The sequence below is a fragment of the Hypanus sabinus genome, chromosome 6 (assembly GCF_030144855.1).
Source record: "Hypanus sabinus isolate sHypSab1 chromosome 6, sHypSab1.hap1, whole genome shotgun sequence".
NCBI lineage: Eukaryota > Metazoa > Chordata > Chondrichthyes > Myliobatiformes > Dasyatidae > Hypanus > Hypanus sabinus.
The window spans coordinates 123,659,565-123,683,475 of record NC_082711.1 but is presented as its reverse complement, the minus strand read 5'-3'; the positions used below and the strand labels follow the sequence as shown (position 1 = coordinate 123,683,475).

Below are 23,911 nucleotides of genomic sequence, written 5' to 3'. Positions count from 1 at the left end.
GTTCCATATCAGTATTTTAAAATCCATCTCTGCCTTTCCTCTGTCACTCTCCCTGTGATGACAGGTTGCAACTAGTAACCACTTAGTGGGAGAAGAGATTTCCCTTGAATTTCATAGAATCATTGAAAACTGCAGCACATTACAGGCTGTTCGGCCCACAATGTTGTGCTGACCATGTAACCTACTCTGGATACTGCTTAGAATTACCCTTGTAGATAGCCCTTTATTTTTCTAAGCTCCATGTACCTTTCTAAGCTCTTTAAAGACTGTATGGCATTCGCCTCCACCACCATCACTGGCAGTGCATTCTATACACCCATCGCTCTTTATGTAAAAGCATTATCTCTGACATCTGTCTTGCATCTACTTCCAAACATATTAACACTATGACCCCTAGTGTTAGCCATTTCAGTCCTGGGAAAAAGCCTCTGTCTATTCCACGACCAATGCCTCTCATCATCTTATACACCTGTATGGATTCCCTGCATGATTTTCTCCAGGCTAGATAAGACTCACTGTGGTTTTGTGATTGTTCAGGGCGCTAGACTAAGTTGGTTGAACTCCTGCTTCCCTGCTCTTTTCAATGTTTTGAGTCATTTTCACCAATTTCAAAGGACTGTGCTTCAGACAGTTGGGTTGTTGCAATGCGCCTCTAAAGTCTGACAGCAGACTTGCCAATGAATCTTCCAAAGGGGCAGAGTCAGAAACCAGAGTTGCCAGCACAAATCAAGGCTTTCAGGATCCAGAAAGAGATGGGGTACGGAGTTTACGAGGAAGAGGTGGAATCAGAGCAGCATGATGTGGCTACAAATGAAAGAACAGAAACATTTGGAGAGTGGTTGATTGAAAAAAATCTAGTTAATTTCTGCAAAATACTGGTGGAAATCAGCAGATCAGGTAGCAAATATGGAGAGGAATAAAAAGACAACGTCTAGGCCTAGCCCCTTCTGCATGTCTAGACTGTATATAGTACTTCCCTGCTTAGTTGCTGCCTGAACTGCGGAGTTCCTCCAGCATTTTGTTTGTATGCGTCTCTGTATTTCCAGCAACAGCAGACTCTCTTGCGTTTTATGTCTGGATTTGCAAGAGGATTGTACTTGGGCATTAGATACACGGAATGCTTGTTGATGTTAAGCATATTGTTTATGGGAGCCGCTTTCTGCGTTAAAACAGCTGCCGCGCTTTATATACACACAAAGAAAAATTAGGTATGGATATGGAACCGGGGCTGGCAGAAACGTTTAATGCACCGTGCACCGTAAAGAGCTGTGTCACTGAAACACCGATCACATGCGCAGGCGTCAGGGTTGCTAATCTTTCCGCATATCGCGCATGCGCGCAGTACACCAAGGGGCCGCGGGAGGATCGGTGTAGGTAAGTGCGTTTGTCCTTGCGACGTTTTTTAAAACAGTCAGACATACTTTATTGATCCCGAGGGACAATTGCTGTGAGAACCGCATACTGTGGCCCTCAATCCCGGAACAGTCCTGCTCTCGTCCCACGGGCCCTGGGGAGCTTCCGGTTGATGAGGGGAATGGGAACCGACGGAACTCTCAGACACAGCTGAGCTCCAGCTACCTAAATGCAAGGATTGGGAACTCAGAAAAGGGAACAAATTTTTTTACAACAGCTGTTGAGAAAATCTGTAGAGAGGGCACAGTTTTAAGTTACTTGGGAGAAGGTACGTAGGAGATATCAGGAGTGAATTTATTTCGCAGAGTGTTGAGTGCGTGGAATGGGCTGCCGGCGACTGTCATGAAGGCGGATACAATAGCGCCTTTTAAGAGGCTTCTGGATAGATACATGGCGCGTAGAAAAATAGAGATCTATGAGGTAATTTCTAACGTAAGTAAATGTTCGGCACAGCATTGTGGGCCGAAGGGCCTGGAAGTTTTCTGTGTTTTTTCTCTATATTGGAAATCCAAGAAACACACACAAAATGCTGGAAGAACTCAGTATTAGTACTCTTTTCTATAGATGCTGTCTGGCCTGCTGAGTTCCTCCAGCATTTTGTATGTGCTCCTTCTACTTCCTCTTGTTTTGGACTTTTCTACCCATGAGAATATGTTTTGACCCATACTCTCTGGGTACGTAATGATATCAAACACCTTTCACAAGTACCACAAGTAGCTTTCACATCACAAATGTGCCAGGCTCCAATGAGACAGACTACTGCCCTTCCCTTCATATTCATTGACATTGCCATCAATGAGTTCACCACCGTCAGTCATTTGGGGGAGGGTTCAAGGGAAATGTTTATGTACAATATCGAAACTGTTGTTACCTGTGTGTATTGTGTGATGCAAAAGTTGTTGGAGAATTTGCAAGTGGGAAGAACTGGGGTGATATTTGGAAATCTGACTTTTTAAAGCATCATTTAGCAAGCAAGTCACATATGGACGTTGTGCAAAACCTCTGGTGAGAAAATCCTTCATTACCCGCTACAGGCCTGCCACATAGATTGTGTGAGAGTGCAGCTGAACTCAATCAAACCCAGAGGAGATCAAAGTTCTTATTGACAGTGATTTGCTAGCTGTTGAAATGAATACCTCGAAATATAAAATTCAATCCTCACCATGTTGTTGTCACTGGGTAAAAAATAGCATAGCACAATATTTTTGTGCACACTGGTCACTACAAATTAGAGGGGACATTGGTGGGGAGACCTTCGTTGTCCCTGATGCCCTCACCTACAGGATGTGCGTCCAGCTGCAGATTGTGACCCTGAACTTTAAGCAGCTGAAGCTGGAAATGGATGAATTCCGGATCAGCTGGGAGACGGAGGGATTGATAGATATGACATGAAGTTACACCCAAGGTACAGGACACAGGAAACTGGGTGTGAGTTAGGAAGTGGAATGAGGTTAAATAGCCATCGTAGAGAACTCTTGTGGTCATCCTACACAACAACAATTGGACGACTTTAGAAACTGTTGGGGGGGATTACCTGACAGAGGAAAGTCAAAGGGGTGATAGGGGATTCATTAGTTAGGAGAACAGAACTAGAAGCCTTATCCTAGTGGTAAGGCTTGCTTGTGCTTCCCTGTGGGGTGGGTGGTTAAACTAAAGTTGCAGGGAGGATTGGAGCCAGAATGACAACAGAAAGTGCAGAGGTTGAATAGAATTGAATTGACTTTATTACATACATCCTTCATATACGTGAGGAGTAGAAATCTTTATGTTATGTCTCTGTCTAAATGTGCAATGTGCAATTTATAGTAAATTCATAATAATTAGTATGTACAACAGGACATATTGATTATTAACAGAACATATAAAATATAAGAGAAATACAATTGTGTCAGCATGAATTACTCAGTCTGATGGCCTGGTGGAAGAGGCTGTGCTGGAACCTGTTGGTCCTGGCTTTTATACTGCAGTACTGTTTCCCGGATGGTAGCAGCTGCAACATTCTGTAGTTGGGGTGACTCAGCTCCCCAATGATCCTACGGGTCCCTTTTACACAATAATGTAAATATACTGGTTAGTGGGAAGTTCACAACTACAGATGGGTTGGGCTGTCCACACTACTCTCTGCAGAGTCCTACAACTGGGGGAAGTACAGTTCTCATACCAGGCAGTGATGTGGACTCTCAGGATGCTCTCAAGTGTGCCCCTGTAGAAAGTTCTTGGGATGTGGGGAATCATACCAAACTTCTTCAACAGTCTGAGGTGCAAGAGATGTTGTTGTGCCTTTTTCACCACACAGCCACAGACGAGGTGAGATCCTCAGTGATGTGTATGCCGAGGAACTTAGAAACATAGAAAATAGGTGCAGGAGTAGGCCATTCAGCCCTTTGAGCCTGCAGCTCCATTCAGCGTGATCATGGCTGATCATCCAACTCAGAACCCTGTACGTGCTTTCTGTCCATACCCCCCGATCCCTTTAGCCACAAGGGCCATATCTAACTTCCTCTTAAATATAGCCAATGAACTGGCCTCAACTGTTTCCTGTGGCAGAGAATTCCACAGATTCACCACTCTCTGTGTGAAGAAGTTTTTCCTCATCTCAGTCCTAAAACGCTTCTCCTTTATCCTTAAACTGTGACCCCTCGCTCTGGACTTCCCCAACATCGGAAACAATCTTCCTGCATCTAGCCTGTCCAATCCCTTTAGAACTTTATACATTTCAATAAGATCCCCCCTCAATCTTCTAAATTCCAGTGAGTATAAGCCTAGTCGATCCAGTCTTTATTCGTATGAAAGTCCTGCCATCCCAGGAATCAATCTGGTGAACCTTCTCTGTACTCCCTCTATGTCAAGAATGTCTTTCCTCAGATTAGGGGACCAAAACTGCATACAATATTCTAGGTGCGGTCTCACCAAGGCCTTGTGCAACTGCAGTAGAACCTCCCTGCTCCTGTACTCAAATCCTCTTGCTATGAATGCCAACATACCATTTGCCTTTTTCACCGCCTGCTGTACCTGCATGCCCACCTTCAATGACTGGTGAACAATGACACCCAGGTCTCGTTGCATCTCCCCTTTTCCTAACCGGCCACTGTTCAGATAATAATTTGTTCTGTTCTTGCAATCAAAATGGATAACTTCACATTCATCCACATTAAATTGCATCTGCCATGAATTTGCCCACTCATCTAACCTATCCAAGTCACCCTGCATCCTCCTCACAGCTAACACCGCCGCCCAGCTTCGTGTCATCCGCAAACTTGGAGATGCTGAATTTAATTCCCTCATCCAAATCATTAATATATATTGTAAACAGCTGGGGTCCCAGCACTGAGCCTTGTGGTACCCCACTAGTCACTGCCTGCCATTCTGAAAAGGTCCCGTTTTCTCCCACTCTTTGCATCCTGTCTGCCAACCAATTCTCTATCCACATCCATACCATATCCCCAATACTGTGTGCTTTAAGTTTGCACACCAATCTCCTGTGTGGGACCTTGTCAAAAGCCTTTTGGAAATCTAAGTATACCACATCCACTGGCTCTCCCCTATCCACTCTGCTGGTTACATCTTCAAAAAATTCTGTAAGATTCATCAGACATGATTTTCCTTTCACAAATCCATGCTAACTTTGTCCGATGATTTCACCTCTTTCCAAATGTGCTGTTATCACATCTTTGATAACTGACTCTAGCATTTCCCCACCACCGATGTCAGACTAACCGGTCTATTATTCCCTGGTTTCTCTCTCCCTTTTTAAAAAGTGGGGTTACATTAGCCACACTCCGATCCTCTGGAACTAATCCATAATTTAAGGAGTTTTGAAAAATTATCACTAATGCATCCACTATTATTTGGGCTACTTCCTTAAGCACTGTGGGATGCAGACATCTGGCCCTGGGGATTTATCTGCCTTTAATCCCTTCAATTTACCTAACACCACTTCTTTACTAACATGTATTTCCCTCAGTTCCTCCATCTCACTAGACCCTCGGTCCCTTACTATTTCCGGAAGATTATTTATGTCCTCCTTAGTGAAGACAGAACCAAAGTAGTTATTCAATTGGTCTGCCATGTCTTTGTTCCCTATGATCAATTCACCTGTTTCTGACTGTAAATGACCTACATTTGTCTTGACCAATCTTTTTCTTTTCACGTATCTATAAAAGCTTTTACAGTCAGTTTTTATGTTCCCTGCCAGCTTTCTCTCATAATCTTTTTTCCCTTTTCTAATTAAGCCCTTTGCCCTCCTCTGCTGGTCTCTGAATTTCTCCCAGTCCTCAGGTGTGCCGCTTTTTTTTTGCTAATTTATATGTTTCTTCTTTGCACTTGATACTGTCCCAAATTTCCCTTGTCAGCCACGGGTGCACTACTTTCCCTGGTTTACTCTTTTGCCAAACTGGGATGAACAATTGTTGTAGTTCATCCATGCGATCTTTAAATGCTTGCCATTGCATATTCACCGTGAACCCTTTAAGTATCATTTGCCAGTCTATCTTAGCTAATTCACGTCTCATACCTTCAAAGTTACCCTTCTTTAAGTTCAGAACCTTTGTTTCTGAATTAACTATGTCACTCTCCATGTTAATGAAGAATTCCACCATATTATAGTCACTCTTACCCAAGGGGCCTCGCACGACAAGATTGCTAACTAACCCTTCCTCGTTGCTCAATACCCAATCTAGAATGGCCTGCTCTTTAGTTGGTTCCTCGACATATTGGTTCAGAAAACCATCCCGCATACTTTCCAAGAAATCCTCTTCCTCAGCACCCTTACCAATTTGGTTCACCCAATCTATATGTAGATTGAAGTCACCCATTGTAACTACTGTTCCTTTATTGCATGCATTTCTAATTTCCTGTTTAATGCTATCCCCAACCTCACTACTACTGTTAGGTGGCCTGTACACAACTCCCATCAGCATTTTCTGCCCCTTAGTGTTATGCAGCTCTACCTATATCGATTCCACATCCTCCAGGCTAATGTCCTTCCTTTCTATTGCGTTAATCTCCTCTCTAACCAGCAATGCTACCCCACCTCCTTTTCTTTCCTGTCTATCCCTCCTGAATACTGAATATCCCTGGATGTTGAGCTCCCATCCTTGGTCATCCTGGACCCATGTCTCTGTGATCCCAACTATATCATATTCATTTCTAACTATCTGCACATTCAATTCATCCGCCTTGTTATGAATGCTCCTCGCATTGACACACAAAGCCTTCAGGCTTGTTTTTACAACACTCTTAGCCCTTATACAATTATGTTGAAAAGTGGCTCTTTTTGCATTTTGCCCTGGATTTGCCTGCCTGCCACTTTTACTTTTCACCTTACTACTTTTTGCTTCTACCCTCATTTTACACCTCTCAGTCTCTCTGCACTTGTTCCCATCCCCCTGCCACATTAGTTTAAAGCCTCCTGAACAGCAGTAGCAAATGCTCCCCCTAGGACATTGGTTCCAGTCCAGCCCAGGTGCAGACCGCCCTGTTTATACCGGTCCCACCTCCCCCAGAACTGGTTCCAATGTCCCAGAAATTTGAATCCCTCCCCCTTGCACCATTTTTCAAGCCACGTATTCATCTGAAATATCCTCCTATTATATCCTCCTCTGACTAGCACGTGGGACTGGTAGTAATCCAGAGATTATTACCTTTGTGGTCCTACTTTTTAGTTTATCTCCTAACTCCCTAAATTCACCTTGTAGGACCTCATCCCGTTTTTTACCTAACAGCTTTAACAACTTAAACAGACAAACTTAAAACAAGCTTTAACAACTTAAACAACTCCGCAGACAAAGTCAACCTGAAATGTTTGAGCATGGTGTGATGAATGTGCTGAGCTGTATATATCACAATGCAAGAATCATCATAGGAAAGCCAGATGAGCCCAGGACAGGGAGTTATGATATTGTGGCCGTTACTGGGAGTTGGTTGCACTCAACAATCTGAGGGATTTAGAGGAATAAATTTGCAGAGAGATCGCAGACTATGCCAAGAAACAAAGTTTGGGATGGTAAGCAAGTTTAAATTTCCATATACAGTCGGCCCTCCTTATCCATGGGGGATTGGTTCCAGGACCCCCCATGGATGCTCAAGTCCTTTATTTAACCTGTCCCAGTGCGGTGGTCTGTTGGACCCAATGAAACTCCAGACTTTATTTAACCTGTCTCAGTGCAGTGGTCTTTAGGACCCGGTGCAGCTCTGAATCCGCAGTGTTTCTGTTCACGAAAATAATCACGATCACGATTGAAAATAAGCAGAAAGTAATAAAGTGATTGGAAAGATGTGAAACGCTGTCAGTCATTGGAAAAAGCGTTAGGCTACAGTCGGTCAACGATCGGAACAATTTTAATGGAGCATGTGAATGGCCCTGCCCCGATGAAAGCTACAATTATTACTAAGCTACGCAGTGGTTTATTTATTGAAATGTGTATGTTAAGCATATGCATATATGCATAGAAAGGTAAAATAAGTGCTATATACAAAGAAAAACGTTTGACTAACTGACGCTAAATAATACTGAATGTACTTCAAATCCGACTTAAAGACGGACTCAGGAATGGAACTCATTCATAACCCAGGGACTGCCTGTACTTTTAAGTCATTTCTAGATTACTTATAATACCTAATACAATGTAAATACTATGTAAATAGTTGTTATACTGTATTGTTTAGGGAATAATGACAAAAAAAATAGTCTGTACATGTTCAAGCAACGAGTGCTGGAGAGAGAACTTCCAGGTTTTCCCGATCCGTGGTTGGTTGAATCCACACATGCGGAATCCGCAGACAAAGAGGGCCGACTGTATTCACTTGGACTCCCATACTGTAAAAGGACTAGATGGGGTAGAGTTTGTCAAATGTGCCCTTAATCAGTACGTAGAATTCTCAACGTAGAAGTGTGCAATAAGCTGTCAGGAAATGATCCAAAGCTGGTGACAGACCACGGGTTGAGATTCGAAATTGGAGAAAGGTCAATTTTGATGGTATCAGAAAGGATCTGAGAAGTGTAGATTGGGACAGGATGTTTTTTGGCAAATGAGTACTTGGTAGGTCAGAGGCCTTCAGAAGTGAAATTTTGAGGGTGCAGAGTTCGTATGTGTCTGTCAAAATAAAAGTTGAAAATTAACTGGTGCAGGGAACATTGGTTTTCAAGAGATATCAAGGCCCCGGATATTTTGTTCCTCTAAATGCCTCAGACTGTTGGGTGCTACCAAGACTCATTAATAACTGCAATATCATCATTCCATGTGCTGAGCATATCTGACCTTTTTTTTTAGTTGTCATCTGTTTGCTTCTAAAAGCTTCCCAATAATTTTTTGCTCTTTTGTTTACCCTCTCTTTGGCTTTTATGTTGGCTTTGGCTTCTCATTTCAGCCACGGTTGTGTCCTCCTGCCTTTCCAATGCTTCCACTTCTTTGGGATATATCTATCATTCAGCTCCTGAATTGCTCCCAGAAACTCCAGCCATTACTGCTCCGTCATTCCTACCAGTCTCCCCTTCCAATCAAGTTTGGCCAGCTTCTCTGTCATAGAAACATGCTGAAGTTCAGTACAGGAACATGCCATTTGGCCCATCTAGTCAATGCCAGAAAAACATTTAAGCTGTCTGATGCAACCACCTGCACTGGGACCATCGCCCTCCATACCCCTACCATCCAGGCTCCCATCCTAACTTCTTTTAAATAGTGAAACCGAGTTTCTTTTAAATGGTCACCTGTGCTGACATCTCATTCCATACTCTAACGAACAATTCAGTGAAGAGGTTTTCCAGATGCTCCCCATAAATTTTCACCTCCCCACTTACCCATGACCTCTGGTTGTCATCCCACTTAACATCAGTTGGAAAAGCCTGTTTACATTTACCCAATTTGTACACTCATATTTTGTCTACATAGAAACACAGAAAACCTACAGCACAATACAGGCCTTTCGGCCCACAAAGCTGTGCCAAACATCATTACCTTAGAAATACCTAGGCTTACCCATAGCCCTCTACTTTTCGAAGCTCTATGTATCCATCCAGGAGTCTCTTAAAAGAGCTTATTATGAATTATACAATTAATATGTTTATTTTGCACTGTATTAATCTTCACCTTGCTGTTTGGGCTTTTTTGTTTGTAGTTGGTTTGTAGAAGTGCATAAAAAAAGTTAATTAAAAAAAGGACCCTTTCATTCCCACCTCCACCACTGCTGCCTCCAGCCCATTCCGCACACTTACCACTCTCTGCATAAAAAAAGCTAACTTCTATATTTGTAACAAATCCTCAAAGCATTGTTAATTTCCTTCTTTATGTTTAGAGCCTTTTTTAGGTGTATAAGAAGATGAGGGGCATTGATCGTGTTGTTAACCCAGGTTTTTATCCCAGGGCTGAAATGGCTAACAAGAGGGGAAATAGTTTTAAGGTGTTTGGAAATATTCAATTTCATGATTGATGAAGGCTAATACACCGTACGCCACCTTAACCACAGAGTCAACCTGCACAGCTGCTTTGAGTGTCCTATGGACTTGGACCCCAAGATCCCTCTGATCCTCCACACTGCCAAGTATCCTGCCATTTACTTTGTACTCTGCCTTGGAGTTTGTCCTTCCAAAGTGTACCACCTCACACTTCTCCGGGTTGAACTCCATCTGCCACTTCTCAGCCCACTTCTGCATCCTATCAATGTCTCTCTGCAAGCTTCGACAATCCTCTACACTATCCACAACACCACCAACCTTTGTGACGTCTGCAGACTTGCCAACCCACCCTTCTACCCCCAAATCCAGGTCGTTAATAAAAATCACGAAAAATAGAGGTCCCAGAACCGATCTTTGTGGGACACCACTAGTCACAACCCTCCAATCTGAATGTGCTCCTTCCACCACGACCTACCTTCTGACTTTCTGAATAAGCCTATCGTGTGGTACCTCGTCAAATGCCTTACTAAAATCCATGTAGATCACATCCACTGCAATACCCTCATCTATATGCCTGGTCACCTCCTCAAAGAACTCTATCAGACTTGTTAGATATGATCTGCCCTTCACAAAGCCTTGCTGACTGTCCCTGAACAGACCATAATTCTCTAAATGCCTATCTCTAAGAATGCCTATCTATAAATTCTATCTCTAAGAATTTTTTCCAACAGCTTTCCCACAACAGACGTAAGGCTCACTGGTCTATAATTACTGGGATATCCCTACTAACTTTTTTGAACAAGGGGACAACATTCTCCTCCATCCAATCCTCTGGTACCATTCCCGTGGACAACGAGGACATAAAGATCCTAGCCAGAGGCTCAGCAATCTCTTCCCTTGCCTCATGGAGCAGCCTGGGGAATATTCCGTCAGGCCCCAGGGACTTATCCGTATTTCAACAACTCCCAACATCTCCTCTCCCTTAATATCAACATGCTCCAGAACATCAACCTCACTCATATTGTCCTCACCGTCATCAAGTTCCCTCTCCTTGGTGAATACCAAAGTGAAGTATTCATTGAGGACCTCGCTCACTTCCACAGCCCCCAGGCTCATCTTTCCACCTTTATCTCTAATTGGTTCTATCTTAACTCCTTTCAACCTTTTGTTTGTCACATAATTGAAGAATGCCTTGGGGTTTTCCTTTACCCTACTCATGCCTTCTCAGCCTTCTCATGCTCCCTTCTTGCTCTCCTCAGCCCCTTCTTAAGCTCCTTTCTTGCTACCCTATATTCTTCAATAGACTCATCTGATCCTTGCTTCCTAAACCTCACATATGCTGCCTTCTTCCATCTGGTTACCTCACTTGTCACCCATGGTTCCTTCACCTTACCATTCTTTATCTTCCTCACCGGGACAAATTTATCCCTAACATCCTGCAAGAGATCCCTAAACAACAACCACTTGTCCATAAGTACATTTCCCTGCAAAAACATCATCCCAAGTCAGACCAACAAGTTCTAGCCTTATAGCCTCATAATTTGCCCTTCCCCAATTAAAAATTTTTCTGTCCTTTCTAATTCTATCATTTTCCATGATAATGTTAAAGGCCAGGGAGCGGTGATCACTGTCCCCCAGATGCTCACCCACTGAGAGATCTGTGACCTGACCCGGTTTGTTACCTAATACTAGATCTAGTATGGCATTCCCCCTCATCAGCCTGTCAACATACGGTGACAGGAATCCATCCTGGACACACTTAACAAACTCTGCCCCATCTAAATCCTTGGAACTAATCAGGTGCCAACATTAGGGAAGTTGAAGTCACTCAAGATAACAACCCTGTTATTTTTGCACCTTTCCAAAAGCTGCCTCCCAATCTTCTCCTTGGTATCTCTACTGCTACCAGGGGCCTATAGAATACAGGTTTCCCCCGCAATTCGAAGGTAGAGCATTCCTGTGAAACTGTTTGTAATCTGAAATGTCGTAAAGCAAAGAAGCAATTACTATTAATTTATGTGGGAATATTTTTTGTGCGTTCCCAGACCAAAAAAAATAACCTACCAAATCAAAGCAAATAACACATAAAACCTAAAATAACACTAACATATAGTAAAAGCAGGAATGATATAATAAATTTATACCCTATATAAAGTAGAAATATTGTAGGTACAGTGTAGTTTCCCTTATCAAACTCCAGAAGGCAGCGAACCAATTGGAGGAAAAAAAATCAGCACGTACACGCATAAGCAAACAACTGCCCGCACAAGGCTTCACGGTCATTGTAGTCTTTCTCGGGGTAAACACACATATAAAGCAGGCGTCTTTTTTTCGTAAAAGTGAAAATCCTCTTTGGTTAGCAAGAACAGGTACTAATGTAAGTCTTTCATAACAGCGAGTTGTCGAAAAGCGGGGGCCACCTGTACTCCCAAAAGTGTAACTGCTCCATTCCTGTTCCTGATTGCCACCCATACTGATTCAAAAGAGGATCCTGCTACATTACCCACCCTTTCTCTAGCTGTAATAGTATCCCTGACCAGTAACTCCCCTTAACCACCCCCCCCATCCCTTTTAAAGCACTGAAATCCAGGAATATTGAGAATGCATTCCTGCCCTGGTGCCAGCCACGTCTCTGTAATGGCCACTACATCATAATTCCATGTATGTATCCAAGCTCTCAGTTCATCACCTTTGTTCCTGATGCTTCTTGCATTGAAGTACACACACATTAGCCCTTCTACCTTACTACCTTACCCCCTTTATTCTGCTTCTCTTTCCTCAAAGCCTCTTTATATGATAGATCTGGCTTTACTCCATGCACTATACTTGCAGCTCTCACATGACCTTTATCCTCCATCACCTCACTCTCTGCTCTAACACTCTGTTTCCCCTCTCCCTGCAAATCTAGTTTAAATCCCCCCCGGAGCAGTATTAGCAAACCTTCCCACAAGGATGTTAGCCCCCTTCCAGTTCAGGTGACAATAGACAATAGGTGCAGAAGTAGACCATTCGGCCCCTCGAGTCTGCACCGCCATTCTGAGATCATGGCTGATCATTCACTATCAATACCCAGTCCCTGCCTTGTCCCCATATCTCTTGATTCCCCTATCCATCAGATATCTATCTAGCTCCTTCTTGAAAGCATCCAAAGAATTGCCCTCCACCGAGGCAGTGCATTCCACACCTCCACAACTCTCTGGGAGAAGAAGTTCTTCCTCAACTCTGTTTTAAATAACTGACCTCTTATTCTCAATCCATGCCCTCTGGTACTGGACTCTCCCAACATCTGGAACATATTTCCTGCCTCAATCCTATCAAATCCTTTAATTATCTTAAACGTTTCAATCAGATCCCCTCTCAATCTCCTCAATTCCAGCGTGTACAAGCCCAATCTCTCCAATCTCTCTGCGTAAGACAGCCCTGCCATCCCAGGAATCAACCTAGTGAATCTGCACTGCACTTCCTCAATTGCCAGAATGTCCTTCCTTAAACCTGGAGACCAAAACTGTACACAATATTCCAGGTGTGGTCTCACCAGGGCCCTGTACAAATGCAAAAGGACATCCTTGCTCTTGTACTCAATTCCCCTTGTAATAAAGGCCAACATTCCATTTGCCCTCTTCACTGCCTGTTACACTTGCTCATTCACCTTCATTGACTGATGAACTAGGACTCCTAGGTCTCTTTGCATTTCTCCCTTACCTAACTCTACACCGTTCAGACAATACTCTGCCCTCTTGTTCCTGCTTCCAAAGTGGATAACTTCACATTTATTCACATTGAATGACATCTGCCAAGAATCTGCCCACTCACCCAGCCTATCCAAGTCTCCCTGTATTCTCCTAACGTCCTCTTCGCATGACACACAGCCACCCAGTTTAGTATCGTCAGCAAACTTGCTGATACAGTTTTCAATGCCCTCATCTAAATCGTTGACATAAATCGTAAAGAGCTGTGGTCCCAATACAGAGCCCTGTGGTACCCCGCTAGTCACCTCCAGCCAGTCCGAGAAACACCCATTCACTGCTACCCTTTGCTTTCTATCTGCCAACCAGTTTTCTATCCATGTTGAAACCCTGTCCCGAATGCCATGAGCTCTGATTTTACTCACCAATCTCCTATGTGGCACCTTATCGAATGCCTTCTGAAAATCTAGGTACACAACATCCACTGGCTTACCCTCGTCTAACATCCTTGTTACACCCTCAAAAAACTCCAACAGATTAGTCAAGCATGATTTGCCCTTGGTAAATCCATGCTGGCTCGGCCTAATCCTATTACTGCCATCAAGATGTGCCACTATTTCGTCCTTAATAATGGACTCAAGCATCTTCCCCACGACTGACGTTAGTTCTCCATTTTCTCCTTCCCTCCCTTCTTGAAAAGTGGGATAACATTAGCCACTTTCCAATCTTCAGGAACTGATCCTGAATCTAAGGAACATTGGAAAATGATTACCAATGCATCCGCAATTTCCTGAGCCACCTCTTTTAGAACCCTCGGATGCAGACCATCTGGACCCGGGGATTTATTAGCCTTCAGTCCTACCAGTCTACTCATCACAGTTTCTTTCCTAATGTCAATCTGTCTCAATTCCTCTGATATCTTATGACCCTGGCTCATCCATACATCTGGGAGATTGCTTGTGTCCTCCCTGGTGAAGACAGATCTAAAGTAAGCATTAAATTCTGTTGCCATTTCCCTGTTTCCCATAAAAATTTCTCCCAATTCATTCTTCAAGGGGCCAACATTGTTCTTAACTATCTTCTTTCTCTTCACATAGCTAAAAAAGCTTTTGCTATCCCCTTTTATATTCCTGGCTAGACTGAGCTCATACCTGATTTTTTCTCTCCGTATTGCTTTTTTAGTTAAGATCTGCTGTTCCTTAAAACTTTCCCAATCAAATGTATTCCCACTCATCTTAGCCCTGTCATACTTCTTTTTCTTTAATGCTATACAATCTCTGACTTCCTTTGTCAACCACTGTGGCCCCTTCCCCCTCTTTGAATCCTTCCTTCTCATTGGAATGAACTGCTTTTCCATCTTTTGTATTATCCCCAAGAATATCTGCTGATCCACTGTCTTTCCTGCCAGGGCATCCGCCCATTTAACTTTGGCCAGCTCTTCCCTCATGGCTCCGTAGTCTCCTTTATTTAATTGCAACACTGACACCTCTGATCTGCCCTTATCCCTCTCAAATTGTAGATAAAAACTTATCATGTTATGATCACTACTTCCTAATGGCTCCTTTACTTCAAGATCACTTATCAATTCCTGTTCATTACACATCACCAAGTCCAAAATAGCCTCGTTCCTGGTTGGGTCAAGCACAAGCTGTTCCAAAAATACATCCCTTAGACACTCCACAAACTCCCTATCCTAGAGTCCAGCACCTGATTCTCCCAGTTCACCTGCATGTTGAAATCTCCCATAACGACTACATTACCTTTAGCACATGCCAATGTTAACTCCCTAATCAACTTGTACCCAATATCCACGCTACTGTTTGGGGGCCTGTACACAACACCCATTAGGGTCTTTTTACCCTTACTGTTCCTCAGCTCAATCCACACAGACACTTTTTCCCCTGTTCCCAAGTCACCTCTTGCTAAGGACTGAATCTCATTCCTCACCAACAGGGCCACCCCACCCCCTCTTCCCATATTTCTGTCTCTATGATAGCATGTATACCCTGGTACACTCAATTCCCAGGCCTGATCCCCTTGCAGCCATGTCTCCGTTATCCCAACAATATCGTAGTTCCCCATTTTCATCTGAGCTTCAAGCTCATCTGTCTTATTTCTGCCACTACGCGCATTCAAGTATAGAATTCTTAGCCCATTCCTCCTCTCTTTGCTTAAAACACTGTCTATTGTACCTAACCCAGCTCCTTGAACTTCCATCGGGCTAATTGCACCTTGAATTTTGATGACCTTCCCAAGATCACCCAAACCTTCTACACATTTAACCCCATGCTTCTTCTGACCAACCCTCTGGATCTGGATCCCTGCCCCCTGCACATCTAGTTTAAACCCCCCCGAGCAGCACTGGCAAACGTTCCTGCAAGAATGTTAGTACCCCTCCTGTTCAGATGTAGACCGTCCCTTCGAAACAGATCCCAATGTCCCTGGAACAAAGACCAATTATCCAAAAACCTGAACCCTTCCTTCCTGCACCATGCTCTCAGCGTCGTATTAATGTGCATAATCATTCTATTCTTCGCCTCACTCGCATGTGGCACAGGTAGCAATCCCGAGATTGTCACCCTGGAGGTCCTGCCTTTCAGCTTCACTCCTAACTCCCTGAACTCTCTAAGCAGGACCCCCTCACTCACCTTACCTACATTGTTGGTCCCTACATGGACCACTACATCTGGGTTCATGCCCTCGTTCTCAAGAATAGCCTGCACCCGATCTGAGATGTCCCGGACCCTGGCACCAGGGAGGCAACATACCATCCGAGACTCCCGATCTGCCCCACAAAATCTCCTATCTGCCCCCCTGACTGTAGAATCCCCTAAAACTATCGCTCTCTTCTCTTCCCTCCTCCCCTTTCTAGTTGAGGGTTCAACCTCTGTGCCAGAGGCAGGACCACTACCACTCATTCCTGGTAGGTCATCCCCATCAACAGTATCCAGTACGGTATACTTATTGTTAATGGGAATGGCCGTAGGGGTGCTCTGCTCTCTCTGCCTGCTCCCCCTGCCTCTCTGGACCATCACCCATCTGCCTACTTCTTGGTTTTTTGGTGTGACTACCTCCTGATAACCCCTATCTATCTCTGCCTCTGCCTCCCGAATGAAACGTAGTTCATCCAGCTCCCGCTCCAACTCCCTAACTCGGGCTGATAGGAGCTGCAGCTGGACGCACCTTTTGCAGGTGTGGTCATCAGGGACAACTGTGTTGACCCTGACTTCCCACATACTGCATACGGAGCACACCACTGCTCTGACTGTCTCCCCCATACCTGAACTGGATTAATAGAATTGGAACAGGTCCCACCTTCCCTGGAACAAGACCCAATTGTCCAGAAACATGAAGCCCTCCCTCCCGCACCAACTCCTTAGCCACGTATTTAGCTGCATTATCTTCCTATTGCGAGCCTCAGTAGCACATGGCACGGTTAGCAATCCTGAGATTGCAACCCCAGAGATCCTGTCCTTCAACTTTGCACCTAACTCCCTGAATTCTCTTTGCAGGACTTGCTCCTTCTTCCCATCATGTCATTGCCCCTACATGGACCACGGCATTTGGCTGCTCACCCTCCCTCTTGAGAATACTGAGAATTCAATTTGAGATATCGTGGACCCTGGCACCAGGGAGGCAAAAGACCATTTGGAATTCTCGATCTCTTCCACAGAATCTCTTATCTGTCCCTCTAACTGTCGAATCCCTTATCACTACTCTCTCCTCTTTTCCCTCCTTCCCTTCTCAGCTGAGGGTCCAGTCTCTGTGCCAGAGGTGCAACCACTGCAACTTGTCCCTGGTAGGTCGTCCCTACCAACAGTATCCAAACGGTATACTTATTGTTGATGGGAATGGCCACAGGGGTGCTCTGCTCATTCTGTCTATTCCCCTGCCCTCTCCTGACAGTCACCCAGTCCTGACTTTTAGGGGTGACTATCTCCCTGTAACTCCTGTCTATTTCTGCCTCTGCTTTACGAATGATACGAAATTCATCCAGCTCCAGTTCCCTAACTCGGTTTGTCAGCAGCTGCAGCTGGATGCACCTTTTACAGGTGTAGTCATCAGGGACAATTGTGCTCGCCCTGACTTCCCACATACTGCAAACGGAGCACTCAACTGCCCTAACTGCTGCCTCCATTACCTACTTGTAAGTTAATTGGACTTATTAAAGGAACTTACCCAGCCTTACCTCACTGGGAGCAAGTTTGTCCTCAGCCTCTGCTTGCCAGAGCCTTCCTACTCTGTCTCCCACTACTCCGTTGCCCGCTCCGTTAATCTGCTCGCTTGTTAAACTCTCCCGCTGTCTCACGGGACAACTTTCACGCGTTTGCGCAGTCATGCTCCGTTCAAACTGCCGAAGAAATGACTGCCCCTTCTCAATCTGTTCACATTTTAAACTCTCCCACTATCTCACGTGCTTTTTACGTGCTTGCGCAGTCGTTCAAACTGCGGTAGAAATGTACTTTTAGAATGTCTGGGGGTTTTCCTTAATCCTGCCCGTCAAGGCCTTCTCATGGCCCATTCTTGCTTTCCTAATTTCTTACTTAAGCTCCTTCCTATTAGCCTTATAATCTTCTGGATCTCCAGCATTACCTCTCTGAACCTTTTGTAAGCTTTTCTTTTCTTCTTGACTAGATTTATTACAGCCTTTGTACACAACAGTTCCTATACCCTACCATAACTTCCCTGTCTCATTGGAATGTACCTATACAGAACTCCACACAAATATCCACTGAATATTTGCCACATTTCTTTCGTACTTTTCCCTGAGATCATCTGTTTCCAATTTAAGCCTCCAGTTTCCTGTCTGATAGCTTCAGTATTCCCCTTACTCCAATTAAATGCTTTTCTAACTTGTCTGTTCCTATCTCTCTCCAATGCTATTGTAAAGCAGACAGAATTATGATCACTATCTCCAAAATGCTCTCCCACTGAGAGACCTGACACCTGACCAGATTCATTTCCCAATACCAGATCAAGTACAGCCTCTCCTCTTTTAGGCTAATCTACATATTGTGTCAAGAAACCTTCCTGAACACACCTAACAAACTCCACCCTGTCTAAACCCCTCGTTCTAGAGAGATGCCAGTCAATATTTGGAAAATTAAAATCTCCTATCCCACCATATTATCAGAAAGATGAGACTGTACACTAAAAGCAGATACTGCAGTGCTACATTTTTTCTATCCTGACTTATGGAAGTGAATGCTGGACCATTTCCCCAGAAATGGAAAAGAGACTAGAAGCAGCTGAATTATGTTTCTACAGGAGAATGTTGAAAATATCATGGAGCACACACAAATCAAATGAAGAAGTTCTCAGAAGAGCCCAAGCAGTTAGATCACTCATACCAACAATAAGAGAAAGACAACTCAGATTCCTAGGACACATCATGAGGAAAGATGAACTAGAAAAACTCATACTCTCGAGAAAGATCGAGGGGAGCAAACCTAGAGGAAGACCACAGCTTATGTACATCAAAAGCCCAGCCAGGTGGCTACACATCGAGGAAATGGAAGTCATCCAAAGAACGAGGGATAGATCTGTATGGAAAACCATGGTCACTGATGTCCGCATCAAAAATGATACCTAGACAGACAGACATCACGACAACTCTGTTATTATTACACCTTTCCAGGATCTGTTTCCCTATCTGCTGCACAATATCCGTTACTATTGAGCGGCCTATAACCCCCCCCCCCCCCGTAGACAATCCCTCCATGACTTCCACCTTTTCTGCAGCTGTGACTCTATCTCGGATCAACAGTGTCTCCCTCCCTGTCCTTTCTGAAACATCTAAAACCCGACACTTGAAGTAACCAATCCTGTCCCTGAGCCATCCAAGTCTCTGTAATGGCCACAACATCGCATCTCCAAATACTGACCCACGCTGTAAGCTCATCCACTTTGTTCACAACACTCCTTGCATTAAAATAGACACATCTCAAACCTTCGGTCTCTATCACCTGCCTGTCCTCCCTCTTGCACTGTCTACAAGCTTTCTCTATTTGTGAGCCAACTTCTTCCTCTGTCTCTTCAGTTCAGTTCCCACCCCCCAGCAATTCTAGTTTAAACTCTCCGCAGTAGCCTGAGCAAACCTCCCCGCCAGGATATTGGTCCCCCTGGGATTCAAGTGCAACCTGTCCTTTTTGTACAAGTCACACCTGCCCAAAAGCAGTCCCAATGATCCAGAAATCTGAATCCCTGCCCCCTGCTCCATTCCCTCAGCCATGCATTTATCCTCCACCCCAACCTATTCCTATACTCACTGTCGTGTAGCACAGGGTAATCCCGAGATTACTACCTTTGCCGTCCTGCTTCTCAACTTACTTCCTAACTCCCTGTAGTCTTTTTTCAGGACCTCTTCCCTTTTCCTACCTATGTCATTGGTACCAATATGTACCACGACCTCTGGCTGTTCTCCCTGCCACCGCAGGATATCTTGGACACGATCCAAAACATCCCGGACCCTGGCACCTGGGAGGCAAACTACCATCCGAGTTTCTTTCCTGTGTCCACAGAATCACCTGACTGATCCCATAACTACTATCACTATTGTCCCCTATCACTAATGCATTCCTCTTCCCTTCCCTACCCTTCTGAGCCACAGGGCCAGACTCTGTGCCAGAGGCATAGCCACTGCCACTTCCCCTAGTTAGGCTGTGCCCCCCCCCCAACAGTACTCAAACAGGAGTACTTATTTTCAAGGGGTACAGCCACAGGGGTACTCACTAACACCTGACTCTTCCCCTTCCCCCTCCTGACTGTGACCCACCTATCTGTCTCCCATGCCCCAGTGTGATCACCTGCCTGTAACTTCTCTCTTTCACGTCCTCACTCTCCCTGACGAGGCAAAGGTCATTGAGCTGCATCTCCAGTTCCCTAACTCAGTCCCTCAAGAGCTGCAGCTCGACACACCTGGGCCATCTGGGAGGCTGGGAGACTCCAGGACCTCCCACATCTGACACCGAGCACCGAAAACTGGCCTCACACTCATACTACCTCCTTTCTGCAATTAACACAGTTAAACCTACCTCATCTTTTCCTGTTAGTGCCAATGCCCTACCACTCTGCTGCCTCTCACTCTGAGGAAATCGGTACCGAGGGATGTCAAGGGTAAGTTTTTTTTACACAGAGTGGTGTGTGTGTGGAATGCACTGCCAGCGAGGGTGGTAGAGGCCGATACAATAGGGTCTTTTAAGAGCCTCTTAGATAGGTACATGGAGCTTAGAAAAATAGAGGGCTAGGGAAATTCTAGGCAGTTTCTAGAGTAATTTGCATGGTCGGCACAGCAATGTGGGCTGAAGGGCCTGTAATGTGCTGTAAATATCTCTGTTCTATGTTCTATATTAAGGAGCAAAACAACTCCGGCTATTCTCCAATCCTCTGGTACGTCCCCCTGTTACTAAGAATTATCTCTGCTAGGGCCCCGACACCTAGACTGGGAGTATAGTGGACAGCGAGGAAGACCATCATGGCTTGCAGTGCGATCTGGACCAGCTAGGAAAATGGGTTGAGAAACAGAAAATGAAATATAATGTGGACAAGTGTGAGGTGTTGCACTTTGGTAGGATCTTCCAAGGTGGGTCTTACACAGTGACTGGTAGGGCATGGAGGAGTGTTGTTGAAGAAAGGGATCTGTGAATACAGGTGTATATTTCACTGGAAGTGCTATCACAGTTCGATAGGGATGAAAAGAAAGATTTTGACACATTGGCCTTCATACATGTATTGAGTGCAGGAAATGTACGTATGTTGAAGTTGTATAAGACATTGGTGAGGCTTAATTTGGAGTATTGTGTGCAGTTTTGGTCACCAACCTACAGGAAGATGTAAAAGAGGTTGAAAAAGTTCAGAGATAATTCGCCAGGTCTGGAGGACTTGGGTTACAAGGAGAGATTGAACAGGCCTGGACTTTATTCCTTGGAATGTAGAAGATTGTGGGGAGATTTGATGGAGGTGTACCAAAATTCTGAGGGTTGTAGTTGGGGGAAATGCAAGCTGGTTTTTTCCACTGAGATTGGGTGGGACTGCAACCAAAGGCCATGGGTTAAGGGTGAGTGGTGAAACATTAAGGGGAACATGAGGGGAAACTTCTTCACATAGACAGTCATCCAGGTGTGGAATGAGCAGACCACCCAAAGGGTGTATGCGAGCTCAATTTCAACATTGAAGATGGTTGTATAGGTACCTGGATGGTAGGAGTACGGGACTAGACAGTTTAAATAGTTCAACCCAAACTAGATGGGCCAAAGGGCCTGTTTCAGTGTTGTACTTTTCTATGACTCTGTGACAAGAAAATGAAATCATATTAATATTCATTTAATTCCTTTTAACAGCTGTGCGGACCAACCATTCATCTGGGCGGGAAATGTCTACATGGTTTTATAACTGTGGCACTTTAAATTTACAGTAGATAAAAGAAAATCCCAGCTGCACATTAACAAAGGCTGTTTGTGTGAGAGTATTTCAGTTATGGTGGGGGCCAGGAACCCATGCATCTCAGTGGGAACAGGGAATAATACCAGTGGAGAGAGTCAAATTGAGCCAAGTCACAGATAGGAGACGGCAGAAATGCCCCATTCTTATAGATACAGGAAGAGCATCAGAGAATTTGATGGTCGTTCCAGATACCAGTACTGTGCTCAGACAGAAGATGATTTCTCTCTCCAACTTGTGTTGAACCTTGGCAAATGAAGTGATCTCATCTGAATTGTTGTCCTTCACCCATTGATGTATTTTGTAAATCTTTTTACAGGTTAAAAAGGACAAGGAATTTATCTACAGAAATCTCATACATGGCACGCCAGTTTTGCTGTCTCTGTCCACGTATTTAAGAAGGGATTCACTTGATCACACTTCCTGCTCAGACTGTGGGGAGGGACTCACTCAGACATCTGACCGACTGGCACTCCTGTCATTTTACGCAGGGAAAGGCCATTCACCTTTTCAGTGTGGGGATTCAAGGTCATATGATGTTACAGGGGACAAGGCCGTTCACCTGTGGGTGAGAAGGGATTCAGTCAGTCTTCCCACCTGTGGACACACCAGTCAGTACACACTGGGCAGAGGCTGGTCATCTGCTGAATTTATGGGAAGGATTCACTTGGTCATCTGACCTAATGGCTCAACAGCGAGTTCACACCGGGGAGCAGGTGTTCACCTGTTCGGATTGTGGGAAGGGATTCACTTGCTCATCTAAACTGAAGGTACATCAGAGGGTTCACACTGGAGAGAGGCCATTCACCTGCTCAGACTGTGGGAAGGGATTCACTGAGTTAAATAGCCTACAAGCACACCTGTCAGTTCACACTGGAGAGAGACTGTTCACCTGCTCAGTGTGTGGGAAGGGATTCACTCGGTCATCTGACCTAATGACACACCAGCGAGTTCACACCGGGGAGCGGCCGTTTACCTGCTCAGACTGTGGGAAGGGATTCACTTGCTCATCTAATCTGAAGGTACACCAGAGAATTCATAGTGGGGAGAGGCCATTCACCTGCTCAGTCTGTCGAAAGGGATTCACTCAAGCATCCAACCTACAAGGACACCAGCGAATTCACACTGGGGAGCGGCCGTTCACCTGCTCGGACTGTGGGAAGGGGTTCACTTGCTCATCCCATCTGAAGGAACATCAGCGACTTCACACTGGGGAGAGGCCATTCACCTGCTCGGACTGTGGGAAGGGATTCACTTGCTCATCCCAACTGAAGATACATCAGCGAGTTCACACCGGGGAGAGGCCGTTCACCTGCTCAGACTGTGGAAAGGGATTCACTCGGTCATCCGACCTACTGGTACACCAGTCAGTTCACTCTGGGGAGAGGCCATTCACCTGCTGTGAATGTGGAAAGGGATTCACTCAGTCATCCACTCTACAGAGACACCAGTCAGTTCACACTGGGGAGAGGCCGTTCACCTGCTCAGTCTGTGGGAAGGGATTCACTCAATCATCCTCCCTACAGAGACACCAGTCAGTACACACTGGGAAGTAGCCGTTCACCTGCTCAAACTGTGGGAAAGGATTCACTTTGTCATTCATCTCAAATGAAGATACATCAGCAAGTTCACACTGGGGAGAGGCCATTCATCTGCTCAGACTGTGGGAAGGAATTCACACAGTTAGCTAACCTACTAGCACAACACTCAGTTCACACTGGGGAAAGGTCGTTCACCTGCTCAGACTTTGGGAAGAGATTCTCTCAGCCAAATCAACCAAATGTGCATCATTGAGTTCACATTGGGGTGAGGCTGTTCACCTGCTCTGAATATGGGAAGCGATTAACTCAGTCATCTAACATATAACTCTCGCTTTGGCTAGCAGCTTAATACAGGGTGTGATAGCCCCCCAGCCCAGCCAAACTTAAGAAATCTCGTTTGGGTGGATCTGCGTGATGTGCTCCCGTTACAAATCAGTACC

At 44.9% G+C, this 23,911-nt stretch overlaps 1 protein-coding gene across 4 annotated transcripts; it reads left to right on the top strand.

Moving 5' to 3' along the window:
* The first annotated feature begins 644 nt into the window (after positions 1–644).
* Positions 645–23,780, top strand: LOC132395810 (zinc finger protein 239-like). Of its 4 annotated transcripts, none has more exons than XM_059972878.1 (2): positions 645–1,374; positions 22,250–23,780. In XM_059972878.1, the coding sequence occupies exon 2, from the start codon at positions 22,614–22,616 to the stop codon at positions 23,484–23,486; it is 873 nt and encodes a 290-aa protein (XP_059828861.1). In that variant the 5' UTR covers positions 645–1,374; positions 22,250–22,613; the 3' UTR covers positions 23,487–23,780. The 4 variants fall into 4 exon arrangements, with proteins under 4 accessions (XP_059828861.1, XP_059828862.1, XP_059828864.1 ...); XM_059972879.1 differs by lacking the exon at positions 645–1,374 and adding an exon at positions 1,431–1,833; XM_059972881.1 differs by lacking the exon at positions 645–1,374 and adding an exon at positions 1,431–1,845.
* The last annotated feature ends 131 nt before the right edge of the window (positions 23,781–23,911 follow it).